This window comes from Aquarana catesbeiana, linkage group LG01, assembly GCF_042186555.1.
Source record: "Aquarana catesbeiana isolate 2022-GZ linkage group LG01, ASM4218655v1, whole genome shotgun sequence".
Classification (NCBI taxonomy): domain Eukaryota; kingdom Metazoa; phylum Chordata; class Amphibia; order Anura; family Ranidae; genus Aquarana; species Aquarana catesbeiana.
The window spans coordinates 573,512,693-573,528,308 of record NC_133324.1 but is presented as its reverse complement, the minus strand read 5'-3'; the positions used below and the strand labels follow the sequence as shown (position 1 = coordinate 573,528,308).

General features: G+C 42.2%; 1 protein-coding gene across 4 annotated transcripts in view; it reads left to right on the top strand.

The window, feature by feature from the left end:
* Positions 1–15,616, top strand: part of IDUA (alpha-L-iduronidase) — a 244,971-nt gene that overhangs the window by 12,085 nt on the left and 217,270 nt on the right. For all 4 annotated transcript variants that reach the window (XM_073597591.1, XM_073597596.1, XM_073597576.1 and 1 more), the window contains exon 2: positions 10,299–10,439. In XM_073597591.1, coding sequence (XP_073453692.1) covers positions 10,299–10,439 — 141 coding nt within the window. The remainder of the gene's footprint in view (positions 1–10,298; positions 10,440–15,616) is intronic.

The window sequence follows — 15,616 nt, the reverse complement described above, 5'->3', positions numbered from 1 at the left end:
ATGTCAAAAATCTTTCAAAAAAGAAAAAAGAAGAGAAGGAATACATGAACGAATCCATATATTACATCATTACCAGTCACGATGTACTCAATGGTTGTAAGTGGCCATGATATGGAGGAATTGCCCTCTTGTGTGTCCTCGATCTCCCAGCGGGTAGGCCAGTCCTAAGAGGAGCAAGTATCGCACACACATGCCTTACAAGGAATCACACACTAGATATCCCCAAGGGTTGGGGGAGAAGAGGGGCATGCGGTGCGCCTGCGATAGAATAACAATTGTACTAAGTAATAAGCTCAAAAGGAAATTCCTCAAGGCAAAAAGAAAGGTATCATATTTATATTATTATTGGACAATTAGCTAGGGGTGTTGGCAGACGTGGGATGGGAGTGGGTCCATGTAGAGAAGCCTAGGGAAAAGACATGAAGAGGTGAGGTGAGGAAAAAATGGGGAGGAATGGTACGGGAAGGAAAGGGGGGGATAGGACGGAATGGGGAAGGGAAAGGAAAGGAAAAGAGGGGGGGAGGGGGAGAAGGGAGGGAATAGGGAAAACAAGGAAAGAAAGGGAAGGTGAAAGGGGGGGGAGGAAGGTGAGTGCTGCCGGCACTGGGGAGCTACACTTCATTGAGGGAACCATGAATGCCAACATGTGCTGTGACATACTGAAGCAGAGCTTGATCCCCTCCATTTGGAGACTGGGCCACAGGGGAGTATTCCAACATGATAATGGCCCCAAACACATCCCTCCAAGACAATCACTGCCTTGCTGAGGGTAAAGGTGATGGGTTGGCTAAGCATGTCTCCAGACATATACCCTATTGAGCATCTGTGGGGCATCCTCAAACGGAAGGTGGAGGAGCGCAAGGTATCTAACATCCATGTCATCATGGAGAAGTGGAAGAGGACTCCAGTGGCAACCTGTGAAGCTCTGGTGAACTCGTGCCCAAGAGGGTTAAGGAAGTGCTGAAGAATAATGGTGGCCACACAAAATATTGACACTTTGGGCCCAATTTATATATAGGGAATTGGTTCGAATTGGTTAGGGGATTTTTAAGGGAAAACGACAACTGATGAGGTGAACATAAGTATGCAATATTTATTGGGAATATTGTAGATATACAAAATCTACAGTGCATAAGGAGAAAGAAGGACATGTAAGTACATGTAAAATATATATAGGATGCATCAACAATAGGCGTGCAAGACAATACAGGGTTTAACAATCATGTACTCTGTGACATGTAGAACAAGTACGGAGAGTATCCGACGCGTTTCAAGTATTACTCTTCTTCAGGGGGATGTGATTGAGACCAGCACATTAGCACATATCTATAATTTGAAAAAACAATTATGAGAAAAACAGGGTGTGAAAGTAGACAACAATAATATTATCATACAAGTTCATAATGTAATAAGGTACGTACTGACCATATAGTATTGCTAAAAGACATCATGTATAGTTGCATCCACTTTAAAACAGATTAGTGCGGAAGGAAAAGGAAAGGGGAGGGACAGAGTGCCACTGTTCCGCAAGCGGCGCTCAGTCCAGAGCCAGCAATCCAGGTCAGCCTGGACAGAACCCCGAAAGGACGTTCCCCAACAGCGGGCGTCAGGATCCCCAGTGTGTGGTCAGAATCCAAGGAGCGAAACACCAATCTCTGTGGAGGGTGAAGAAACAAAAACATTTTTTGTACTGGGCTATAGTAGACACAGTACCTGAGACCACATATCCATATGCATACAGAGACCCACAGAGAAAAGTATCGGGAGTAGAAAAATGGTAATAATGCTGGTACCTGCTGGGATGTTAATGGTCAGAGGTGGTGCGGGAGAAGCAGGCTGATTTGTCCCGGGGGAACTAACACTAGGCAGATCTGCCTCAGACCAGAGGACATCAGCTGCCTAGCACTGGAAGTGCCACACTGTAGAGGCCCTAATATGGATCCATAGGCGAGAAGAAGGAAAATGCAGGTAGAAAATGGTAAGGAGTGTGTGTGTGTGTGTGTGTGTGTGTGGCAACCAGACAGTTCCTGCGGGTGTGGGGTTAAGCCCTACACTCAGGAGTGCCCCCTAGAAATACTAAATGTCCCATAAAGAGATGAGGTTACCTGTAATTGTTCCAATCGTGGCATAAATCAGTGTGCAGATATCCACAAGTTGGGTGACCGACAGCAGGAAGCCAAATGAGGAAGTGGGAACTTTAAATAGGGTGTGGGGACAAGTAGGCGTCCAAACAGCGGGAGCTGCACGGGAATGTGCTGGGGGTAAACAAACACCCCCTGAGTCACCGGCACGCGAATCTGCCCCCACCTCACGTAACGTGTGCACGTAGATGGTGACCGCGATCGGTGTGTGTGAGACATTTCTGGGAGTGGTGACGTGGGATGCTCAGCGTGGTGACGCAGAGCGTTCCAGGAACGGGGACTTAGGCCCACGTCGGCAGCTCAAGGCGCAGAAACCGGAGGAGCCATAGGACGAGAACCGTTCCTTCTCCTCCGCTTCATGGGAGGCTACCTGTGCTGGAGGCAGTGCACACGACGCCCCCCCTGCGCCGAGTGAGGAAGTCCACAGAGCCAGTCGGGCGAGCACAGTCATCCGGACCTAGACCATGGCGCCGCAAAATAGCACATATGGCACAAAGTAAAAAATGTCAGAAGCTAGAAGTGCAAAAAGAGTTTACATCTAAAAACATGATTATAGATGGAAAAAGGTATATATACATGGCAACATCATGGATCAATATATGTACATAGCGATGTTTTCATAATAAAAAGCAAGAAACAAATATACAGTATCTACATATATACATTATGTGGAAAGATTATGGAACACTGAGGATTCCATGAATGTCCACAAAGATTTCTACATATAAAAGTTTAAAGCAAGAATATTGTGGTGCTCGGTGGGGACAGAGAACGAAAGAGAGAGTTTAGGGGGGTCCACTCATTTGGCTCCCATTCGGAACCCCCTTTAGGAGAAGCCTTCTAAGAAGGGTCTGTATGATATACATCCATTCAATCCTGGGGGCTGGGTGGCCTTTAGTCTAAAGATCCACCTCTGTTCTAATTGTAATAGTGTCTTGTTTATATCGCCTCCCCGCATGCCCTTGTGCACGTGATCAATGAATAGGAACGAGAATTTTGGGCAGATGCCCTCGTGCACACTGGTAACATGTCTGCCAAGTGGTAAATTGGGGTTGCAGGTTTTCATTGATATGTGTCTGTACGCCCTGCGCCAGAATTCTTGGATGGTCTTTCCTACATAAAAGCTATTGCATTCACATACGAGGAGATAAACAACTCTGCATGTCTGGCAATTAGGTAGTGCCTGGGATTGAATTTTTCACCATTGGGAAGGCTAATGTTTCTGGAACCCCTTTGTTCTTACATGGATCACGTTTGCCTCCTCCTTTGTATTCACTACAAATCAGCTGGTCTAGGAGGGAGCCAGCTCGTCAGTAAGTGAATACTGGGGCTGCTGGTACAAATGTACCGATCTGTGGGTCCATTGTTAGCATGTGCCAATATTTGGTTATAACCCGTTTTGATAGCTAAATGCTGGTTTGAAAATTTGGCAATGATAGAGATGGGATGAGGTTTGTTCTTTTTAGATGAAGAATTCTAAAGTACATCACCACGGATTTTTGTGCATACTCGCTTGTAAGCTCTTTTGAGGCACTTGTTCAAGTAACCCCGTGCCCGTAATCATGATCTTAGTATATTGGCCTCTTTCCTGAAAACTGTGTCATCAGTACAGTTTCTCCTGGTACGTACATATTGGCTGTAGTGGATTGAAGCATATAGAGGTTGAGGGTGGAAGCTGCTGGCATGAAGTATTGAGTTGCCAGCTGATGGTTTTCTAAACAGACTGGTTGTTAGGGATCCGTTAGTGTCTTTGTAGATAGTTATGTCAAGGAATGTGATTTATTCCTTGTCCCAGGTCATAGTGAAAGACAAATTGAAGGTGTTAATGTTCAATTTTTAAAGAAACCATGGTAGTAGCTCAGTAGGTCTGTTCCATACCAGGAGGATATCGTCAATGTAGCGGAACCACATGACAATGTTCTCCATGTATTGGGCAAGGGGGCAGCTAAATAAATAAAGTTGCGCTAAAAATCATATGTGAAAATTTCTGAAGTTACATATGCATAGATATCTAGATGTGAAACATAACGTGAAAAAACAATCACAGCGTGCAATAAATAAAGTCCAAAATGTATGTCATAAATGAATGCACACAGCCAGTGTGTAATAGTTTCGAGGTGGAAAACAATACAGTGAAAGATAGGGAAACTCCCAAGAACTTGAATGATGGATGAATGAATCACAATGATAGAGCGGCAATCTGTGTGTACGGACCCTTACCAGAAAAGGTGGACCCCCTCCAGCACAGGTTCACGTAAGCAGACAGATTACCCTCTGTGAGGAGCTGTAAGTATGTAGATATCCGGTGTCTCCGATCTCCGATTCTCTCTGGTTGATAGAGATGTCAAGCGGAACAAAAACCCGATATACTGGTCTCTCAGGCTTTGGCCCCTTCACAGAAACATGGAGGTCATCGCTTTCTGCAGTCCTGGTGTCAAATCAGCAGTTTCTCCAATCCGGACACCTTTGAGCTGCATGCCACGTTCGCTGGCGCAACAAGTGTTTGGGTTGCAGGACTTAACAAAAGTATGGAGGAAGAAAAGCAGGCACGCCGTTGGTCAGCACACTGTGTGTAGAAAGAGCCGGTGTTCCATCATTCCATTAGAGAAGAGCTCCCTGCCTCCTGCTCGCCCACCTCCTTCACTTCCTCCTGACGAGGAAGTGATTCGGTAATTCGTTAAAGATCTAATGAAATAAAGGGTCAACTCGAAGTAAATCTTACAGTCCAATCAGCTGATTAATTTTGTTCTGGAGGTTGGATTACTGGCAAAGTGCATTCCTGAGAACTGAGTGAGAAGGGTGTTGTATTGTATTTGAGCAGAGGAGAAGAGATATTGTCATTGTGTGTGTTAATAGATACAATAAACAAACGACTTTCCAAACTACGAATCATTATCACGAATATAAATACATACATAAATATCGAATTTCAACTAATACGAAAGAAATTATAGCAGATATAACAAATTAATTCGACATGATTCGAGATTCAGTATAATGAATATCGACACTCTACGAATAATAACGAATTATCCGAAAACAAATTAACGTAACTTAACGAATATAACAGAATGAAATTACGTATTTTACGAATGACAACGAACTGAAACTAAGCGAAATTTCCCGTTGTGCACAAGTCTACTCAAAATAACTCAACACACAGCCATTAAGGTCGTAGCCGCTGGCAACAAAAGTGAGTACACCCCTAAGTGAAAATGTCCAAATTGGGCCCAAAGTGTCAATATTGTGTGTGGCCACCATTATTTTCGAGCACTGCCTTAACCCTCTTGGGCATGGAGTTCACCAGACCTTTACAGGCTTCCACTGGAGTCTTCTTTCATTCCTCCATGATGACATAACCGAACTGGTGAATGTTAGAGACCTTGCGCTCCTCCACCTTCCGTTTGAGGATGCCCCACAGATGATCAATAGGGTTTAGGTCTGGAGACATGCTTGGCCAGTCCATCACCTTTACCCTCAGCTTCTTTAGCAAGGCACTGGTCATCTTGGAGGTGTGTTTGTGGTCCTTATCATGTTGGAATACTGCCCTGCGGCCCAGTCTCCGAAGGGAGGGGATCATGCTCTGCTTCAGTATGTCACAGTGTTGGCATTCATGGTTCCCTCAATGAACTGTACTCCCGAGTTCCGGCAGCACTCATGCAGCCCCAGACCAGACCATGATACTCCTACCACCTTGTTTGACTGTAGGCAAGACACGCTTGTCTTTGTACTCCTCACCTGGTTTCCGCTACACAGGCTTGACACCATCTGAATCAAAAAAGTTTATATTGGTCTCATCAGACCACAGGACATGGTTCCAGTAATCCATGTCCTTAGTCTGCTTGTCTTCAGTAAACTGCGGGCTTTCTTGTGCATCATCTTTAGAAGAGGCGTCCTTCTGGGATGACAGCTATGCAGATCAATTTGATGTCAGTGTGCGGCGTATGATCTGAGCACTGACAGGCTGACCCCCCACCCCTTCAACCTCTGCAGCAATGCTGGCAGCACTCATACGTATACATTTCCCAAAGGCAGCCTCTGGAAATGACGCTGAGCATGTGCACTCAACTTCTTTGGTCGACCATGGCGAGGCCTGTTCTGAGTGGAACCTGCCTGTTAAACCGCTGTATGGTCTTGGCCACCATGCTGCAGCTCAGTTTCAGGGTCTTGGCAATCTTCTTATAGCTTAGGCCATCTTTATGTAGAGCAACCATTTTTTTTTTCAGATCCTCAGAGAGTTCTTTGCTATGAGGTGGCATGTTGAACTTCCAGTGACCAGTATGAGAGAGTGAGAGCGATAACACCAAATTTAACACACCTGCTCCCCATTCACACCTGAGACCTTGTAACACTAATAAGTCACATGACACCGGGGAGGGAAAATGGCTAATTGGGCCCAATTTGGACATTTTCACTTAGGGGTGTACTCACTTTTGTTGCCAGTAGTTTAGACATTAATGGTTGTGTGTTGAGTTATTTTAAGGGGACAGCAAATTTACACTGTTATACAACTGTTATACAATATTTACAAAAATGTGAAGGGTGTACTCACTTTTGTGAAATATTGTGTGCGTATATATATTTATATGGTATGATAGGAACGACGCTATATATATATAATATATATATATATATATATATATGGAATAGACACCCCTATAGGTGTTGCAGCCTCTGTGGCCTTTCAAAAAGGTGTGTATAAGTAATGACAGATCATGTAACACTAATGCCCTGTACACACGGTAGGACATTGATCGGACATTCCGACAACAAAATCCATGGATTTTTTCCTACGGATGTCGGCTCAAACTTGTCTTGCATACACACGGTCACACAAAGTTGTCGGAAAATCCGATCATTCTGAACGTGGTGACGTAAAACACGTACGTCGGGACTATAAACGGGGCAGTAGCCAATAGCTTTCATTTCCTAATTTATTCTGAGCATGCGTGGCACTTTGTGCGTCGGATTTGTGTACACACGATTGGAATTTCCGACACCGGATTTTGTTGACGGAAAATTTTATAGCAAGCTCTCAGAATTTGTGTGTCGGAAATTCCTATGGAAAATGTGTGATGGAGCCTACACATGGTCGGAATTTCCGACAACAAGGTCCTATCACACATTTTCCATCGGAAAATCCCATCGTGTGTACAGGGCATTGGATTGCACACAGGTGGACATCCTTTCACTAAGTATGTGACTTCTGAAGGTAATTTGTTGCACCAGAGCTTTTTATGGGCTTCATAACAAAGGGGGTGAATACATACGCATATGCCAATTATCAGTTTTTTTATTTCTGAAAAATATATATTTTTCTAATTTTACTTCACCAACTTAGACTATTGTTTTCTGATCCATCACATATAATTCAGATTTAAAAAAACCATTGAACTAAATAGCAAAAGTAACAAAATAGGAAAAAAGCCAAGGGAGTGAATACTTTTGCAAGGCACTGTACGTCAGTACATACCAGCCTATACAGTAAGCCTCTTTCTGGGAATACCTTGTTGATGGCCAAATCTGGCCATCCTCAGCACAGCATTAGGGGTATCCCTGTTGGCCAATTTCTTAGAATTCGTAGAATATGTAATGACCAATATACCTATGAGAAGGAAGTACAGGCTCTTTATTTTCGCTTTTTCCAAAGAGGTTATCCCAGATACATATTGGATAGGGCTGTGTCCATTGCCAACTCCAAAAATAAAAGGGACCTTCTAAGGAAGACTCACCATTGTGATAGTAGAAGTAAGACAAGACAGTGTAACAACAAAAGACCCACTATCAGTTCGCCCTTCAGTGAAGAGTTTGAAGACATCAGGAGGATTGTGCATAGATATCGGCCCATCCTTTTTGAAGATTGGATCTGGACTGATCTCCTGAAAGATGGAATCAATTTTACATCATTTTGGGCCTAATAAAATTAGATCCACCACCTGGTTGCACTTCAAAGGCAACTATAGGTGTGGGGCGGCTGGGTGTTCGCATATTATCAAGGGTGATGTGGTGTGTTCTTTCTCTAATGGAAAGGAATATAGGTTGACATATTTTTACAACTGTAACATTGGGTACGTGGTATATGTTGTTACATGCACTATATGCAATGTGCATAACATCAGCCATACCACTATGTGTCTTTAAGACAGATTCCAGGAACTCCTCTATAGTGTTGAAAAAAATCATTCAACAAATGTTGGCAGACATTTTAATCAATACCATGATTAAATTCCTACTGTGAAACACGGAGGTGAATCGCTGATGTTTTGGGGATGTGTGAACAACAAAGACACAGGAAATTTGGACAAAATTGATGGCAAGATATATGCAGTATGTTATAAAAAAAATACTAGAGAAACATTTGCATTTATCAGCCAGGAAGCTGCGCATGGGCCATACTTGGACATTACAACATGACAATGATCCAAAACACAAGGCCAAGTTGACCTGTCATTGGCTACAGCAGAATAAAGTGAAGGTTCTGGATTGGCCATCTCAGTCTCCTGACCTCAGTATCATTGAGCCACTCTGGGGAGATCTCAAACGTGCAGTTCATGCAAGACAGCCCAAGAATTTACAGGAAATGGAGGCTTTTTGCCAAGAGGAATGGGCAGCTTTACCATCTGAGAAGCTAAAGAGCCTCATCCACAAATATCACAAAAGACTTCAAGCTGTCATTGATGTTAAAAGGGGGCAATACATGGTATTAAGAACTGGGGTATGTAAACTTTTGATCAGGGACATTTGGGTAGTTTCTGTTGTGATTATGATTTAAAAAGAGTAAACACAGTTGATAATAAATGGCTTCAGCCAAACACTAACCATGAGTGAAAAATGTTTTTGTGTTATCATTCATATTCTCTGAAAAATGGCCAAGAAATCATTAAATTCTACCAGGGTATGTAAACTTATGAGCACAACTGTATTTTGTGTATATTTTTCTATTTAGCATTCAAGAAATGTTATTAAATTTATGTCGGTGATTTTTTCTTATTGGCTGTTCTCTTGGCTCAGGTGTGTTTTCACGCGTGGTTCTAATTGGATACATACCTTTTAAGTAGCTTGTGTGGAGAACAGTTTAATGTTGTGAACAAGCACGATACTTTCGTGTGAAACACGTCAACTGTAATCCTGCATGATTGTCTGACATACCACAATAAAGACTTTATTCAGCAAGTATCCTCTTGGCTCTGGTGTGCGACCATTTCTTCTTCCTCTTTATGCTACAGACGGTGTTGAGCTGGGGTCTGCACCTGGCGCTGGATACACCTGAACATTGCCTGAAGCTTCTTGTTTGGTATCAGCTATCCCCACACTGATTCCATGCCTTGCAAGCTCTTCCTGGATCGCTGGACCATACATCTCTTACGGACATTTACCGCAGCACACTCAGATTGTCCTGGATTAGTCATTTCCAGCCTTAGCCTGTCTCCCCTTCCACCAATGCGAGTGCTATTGTTTATAAAAACTCATTTTTAATAAACTGTGTTACGCTATGCCTGCCTGGCACCTCTCTGTCCTTCCCCTCTTCTTTTGATCCTCTTTTTCACTACATAACATGTAATGGTGCTTGGTAAATGAGCAGATAGAGAAGATTGCTCATGGTCTCCTCTCCAAAGCCTAGGCATTAACTGACTTCCAGTCCAAAGATTAGAATCGATAGGGCTACATCAGTGGTCTCCAAACTCCATGCCGGGAGCCAGATGTGGCCCTTTTCTTGCCTTTATCCAGCCCTTGGAGCACTATTCCTCCCCTTGATATGATACACTATTCTGTCAACTGACACCAACAATGGGGCACTATTTCTCCCACTGACACCAACACAATGCAGTTCCTGCCAATGAAACCAACGACGAGGCACTATTCCTCCCCCTAATACCAGTTGTGGTGATGTTTACTCCCACTGATGCCAGGAAAATGTCCACTCCTGCCACAGTCCGGTCCCCATAAAGTCTGAAGGACAATAAACTGGCCCTTTGTTTAGAAAGTTTGGAGATTCCTGGGCTACACTAGACTTTTTGAGATAACAGTTCAACAGGTATTTTATGCACTTAAAAAAGATACAACAATGGTATCTTTATCATTCCAAAATTAAGCAAATAAGAGGCCATTATTTTGGTTTACTTACAATTAAAGATATGTAATTGTGCTTTTTTCCAGCCCTCCTTTACCACATAATAATTCAGAAACCTATTTTTTGGGAAAAGACCAAAGACTGAACCTGGCATATATATCTTCAGTCCCTCATGGTGGCATCAAGCAAGTCCGAATGCACTGGTTACTGGACCTAATTACGTTTAAGTAAGTGTATAAGTTTATAGGTGTATGTGTATTTTTTTTGGTCTGGTACGCATCTGTCTTAAATGATACAGTATACAAAAATGGATATGTTGGTATACTTTGCTCACTGTTGTTACAAAAAGCTAATATATTATTGGACTGTAAGTACACAAATAGGCAAACCAGGTAAATTTATTTATAAACCTTAAATACACTGGGGGGGGGTATACTGTATCAAAACTGAAGCAGCCAGAATCTGGAGCAGCTGTGCATGGCAGCCATTTAGCTTCTATCTTAACCTCTTAGAGCTTAACCTCTTCCCGCCCGCGCTATAGCCCAAAAACGGCTACAGTGTGGCTCTCAAGTTCTGGGAGGGCATCCATGAATGTCCTCCCAAAACCATGCCCTTTGGGGCGTGCATTGGGCGTGCATTGGGCGTGCTCTGTGACCGCTGTGCTCTTTCGACGCGGCTGATCACAGATCGCAGTAAAGGGCCACTCACGGCAGGCCCTTTACCATGTGCTCTACTGTGTCCAATCAAAGCTGGTCACATTAAACAGACTTGTCAGTTATCGGCAGTCCTTTACTCACATGCTGTCTCTGTGTAAAGAAAAGGAGGGCCGGTAACTGGCAAGGCTGACAGGGCACAGTGAGTACATTCTTTACACTGATAATCAGGGCACTGATCATCAGTGCTGCCCTATCAGTGCAGATCAGTGCCCATCAATACCTCCTCATCAGTGCCCACCTCATCAGTGCCCATCAGTGGATCCTCCTCAGCACACATTTGCAAAATTTTATAATAGAAACTAAGAAAAATGTTTTCTTTTTCAACATTTTTGGTCTTTTTTTCGCTTGTTTAGCAACATATAAAAAACTTAGTGGTGATTAAATACCACCAAAAGAAAGCTCTGTCTGTCTCAAAAAAAGATACAAATTGTATTTGGGCATAGTGTTGCATGGCCGCGCAATTTTCATTCAAAATGCGACAGCACTGCAAGCTGGAAATTGGCCTGGGCAGGAAGGGGGGTAAAAGTGCCCAGAACTGAAGTGGTTAAAGTAGGGCTGAATAACAAAAAATGCTCTGGTCATGATAGGGGGTGAAATATTCTGGATGTTAAGTGGTTAAACTGAATCTGGAGACAAAGCCTGTCACTTTTCTGTTTGCTATTTTTAGCCCCCCCCCCCAAGTGTATTCCTTTACATTTTTCAACTTGAAATCTCATTTGTCAGGTAGTTACCCATCCCTTTATTTTATTAGGGTCTTCTTGCAAAGTTTCTACATCCTGTTGTTATTGCCCTGCTTAACTTTGTAATATCAGCAAACACAGATTTGAACTATTTATAACAACCTCTATATATTTTTTTAAATAAATTAAACAGAATTTGTCCCAGAGCCTTGGGGTACCCCACTTACAACTCTATCACCACCCTTTGCACGCTTCCCTGTAACCAGTTTTCTATCCAGGTACATACATTCTCGCCCATGCCAAGAGACCTCAGTTTGTAAATTAACATTCATGGGGAACTGCATTGAATGCTTTGATAAAATCCAGATACACCACATCCACATGCCTTCCTCTATCTAGGTGACCGCTCACTTCCTCATAGAATGTTAACAGATTGGTCTTGGCAAGAATGATCTTTCATAAATCGATGCTGATTACTACTAAAGATACTGTTTTCATAAGCAAATTCTTGGATATATTCCCTTATTATTATAATTTACATCTATTAATGTTAGGCGTTAGGCTGACTGGCCTGTAGTTCCCAGGTGTATATCTTGGACCATTTTTTAAATGTTGGTACCACGTTGGCTTTCCAACAATCAATTGGTACCATTCCTGTCAGTAAGCTGCCCTTAAAAATTGGGAATAACGACTGGCTATTACCTGGCTAAGTACTTTGAGGACTCTCGTATGTAAGCCATCTGGTCCTGGTGATTTATTTAAGTTAATTTTTTTTCAATTCTTTTTGTACACTGGCTTCTGTTAGCCACAAGTGTACATTCTGTGTCCTGTTAATAACAATACTATCTGGTTTATTATTACCCCTTCTTTTCCTTTGTAAAAACTGAGGTGAACAATGCATTTAATACAGTTGCCTTCTCCCTGTCAGTAGTTGTAACCAATGTGACAAATGTGAAAACTCAAACCAATACGCCCTTCTCGAGTTTTCACCACTACGCTCAAATGCCAGACAAAGGGGTGCTACCCCCCTACAGAAGGAGTGTAAACAAACGTCCTAATGGAATTAATACAAAGCTGCCACTTTAAAAGTATAAACTGAACAAATCTTTCTATTGTTTCCAAGAGCCCATAAGCGGCCCTTGCGAATCAAAGAAAAGTGGCGCTGAATGACAGTGTTTATACTGTCTAATATACAGAAGGCTCTATAAGCTAAAGTGATCTAGTGCTGTAACAAAAAAATATATATGAGTCATACATGAAACAATCATAAAAAAATCAAGTAAAAATCGTGACAGTGCCTGTGGAGGTGTACCATACACAGAGCAATTTATATCACAAAATAGTAACAAAGGTGAAATATGAGTGATTTAGTCCATAAAGAATCCATAGACAGGACACCGTGAAGGAAATGTGCAGTATCTGGAAACAGTCCACCAATTCACTCAGTGTCAGTGATTTCTCTCCCCTCGAACTCAACACTCACCGGCTCAATATGCCACACACTCTCGTGTTTTGGCAATAAGGCATGGGCATATAGTTGGTCAATTAAAGGTGAAAGATCCAGATTCCTTAATTTATCCAAGTGTCACCTCAATGCATAAAAAAAAAGGGGCGTGGCTGTACGGCATCTACCAGTAACAGTTAGTGACGGACGGGACGTGGCTGTGTATCTCCGTGCACCGGCGGGAGCTTTTGAAGGCGACAGAGGAGCTGCCCCCTGGGCTTGTGTACTAGCAGGAGATCCACACCAGCAGAGTGTCAGCGAAGCGGGGTGAGAACCTATCTAACGCTGTTCCTTGAGGTCCGCCGTGCCCTCATTTCCACAGTGGTGCTGGGCGTTTCACAGAGGAGGATTGAATTTGAGTTTGATTTGATCTGCAGTGTCAGTTTGGCTTGAACCAAGAGGTTTTCTTGTGAGTGCAATGATTGAAGTTTTAAGTTGAACAAATTTTATATGTTTTACGGTATCACACTATTTTGAGTTTTTTTTATGCATTGAGGTGACACTTGGATAAATTAAGGAATCTGGATCTTTCACCTTTAATTGACCAACTATATTCCCATGCCTTATTGCCAAAACACGAGAGTGTGAGGCATATTGAGCCGGTGAGTGTTGAGTTCGAGGGGAGAGAAATCACTGACACTGAGTGAATTGGTGGACTGTTTCCAGATACTGCACATTTCCTTCACGGTGTCCTGTCTATGGATTCTTTATGGACTAAATCACTCATATTTCACCTTTGTTACTATTTTGTGATATAAATTGCTCTGTGTATGGTACACCTCCACAGGCACTGTCACGATTTTTACTTGATTTTTTTATGATTGTTTCATGTATGACTCATATATATTTTTTTGTTACAGCACTAGATCACTTTAGCTTATAGAGCCTTCTGTATATTAGACAGTATAAACACTGTCATTCAGCGCCACTTTTCATTGATTCGCAAGGGCTGCTTATGGGCTCTTGGAAACAATAGAAAGATTTGTTCAGTAGTTGTAACCAACTTCCCCCAATCATCCTTTATTGGGCCAATATGCTCTGACCTTGCCTTCTTATTATTAATACATTTAAAAATTATGGGGGGATTTTTTCCCCTCTTCTCCACTATGTATCTCACATGGTCTATTTTAGCTGCCCATATTGAAGTCTTACATGTTTTTATTGCTTTCCTTGTAGTGTTGGAATACTGACAATGATCCGCTGGCCTTGTATTTTTTAAAGGCCATTTTTTTTCTCTTATATATGTCTTTTAATGCAAAAATTTAGAAACCCAGTTTTAACATTAGCTCTTTTATGTCTGTTGCCCTTTGGAATGCACTGGCTAATGCAGTTATTTAATAAGCTTTCCCATTTTTCCTGTATTTTTTAAAATTTGATCTAATTTAATATCATGTAGTATGGAGCGCAGTTTAGAAAAGTTGGCTCTTTTACAAATAAATGTTCTTGCACTACTCTCATGCCTCCTTTTTGTATGATTTATGCTGAATGTAATTACTCTGTGATCTCTGTTTCCTAAGTTATCCCTTATTTCCACATCTGCAATTGGATCTATGTTTTTATGTTTATGATCTATGTTTTTGTAATTAATAGATTTAGCAGAGCATTATTTCTAGTTGGCGCATCAACGAATTGACACATGACGCTGTCCTGCAAGATATTTAAGAAGTGCTCAGCTTTCAATGAGTGGGCAGTTCCATCTGTCCAGTCAGTATCAGGATAATTGAAGTACCCCATTATAATAACATTGCCCTGCCTTGCCGCCATTCCTGACTGAGACAGGAGGTCAGACTCCTATTCATCCTTCGGGTTAGGGGGCTTGTAGCATACACCCACTATTAATTTCCCATTTTTTTTTTCTTCCCTTTTGAAGCTCCAGCCAGAGGGCGCTGTATCCTCCCTTGCCTCATTAGCTTTGTCACCTCTCGTGTTCAATAGCAAATCATTCTTGACATACAGGCAAACCCTCCCCCCTCTTCTATCTTCCTTGTCCCTCCGATACACAGGGTACCGCTGGACAGTCATGTCAGCTGTCACACAAAGTCAAAATCCTCCTTGTGTATCAGCAGCTCCAGTTCTTCCTAGACTTCTAGTTGTGTGCATACCATTTTAGTTTTGTAAAGTAACTTTACTTTCCTTGCACTTACTTTCAACTTCCCTTTACTTCCTTTTTACTTCATTCGCCCTGTGAAGAAATGGGTAAAACTAAATTTAGGGATCGTGACGCTGTATATGTGCAGAGACCCTAGAAACATGCCAAACTGTGCATGTTGAAAGTGCAAAATAGTGCAAAGATATGAGCAAAAATATGAACAATAATGCTTAGATGTGTGATTTTTGCTGCATACGGGCTCCTCAGGTTCTGAGGCTGCATCTGACCTTTTGCTTTGAGTTTCTTTTGATGCAAATCCTTTTGAATTGCAGGCAAAGTAAGGCAAATTATTGTGTTTGATTATTTTATTGCAAAAAGCAGTGTTCTGAATCAATGCCCGTCTACACAAGACAGT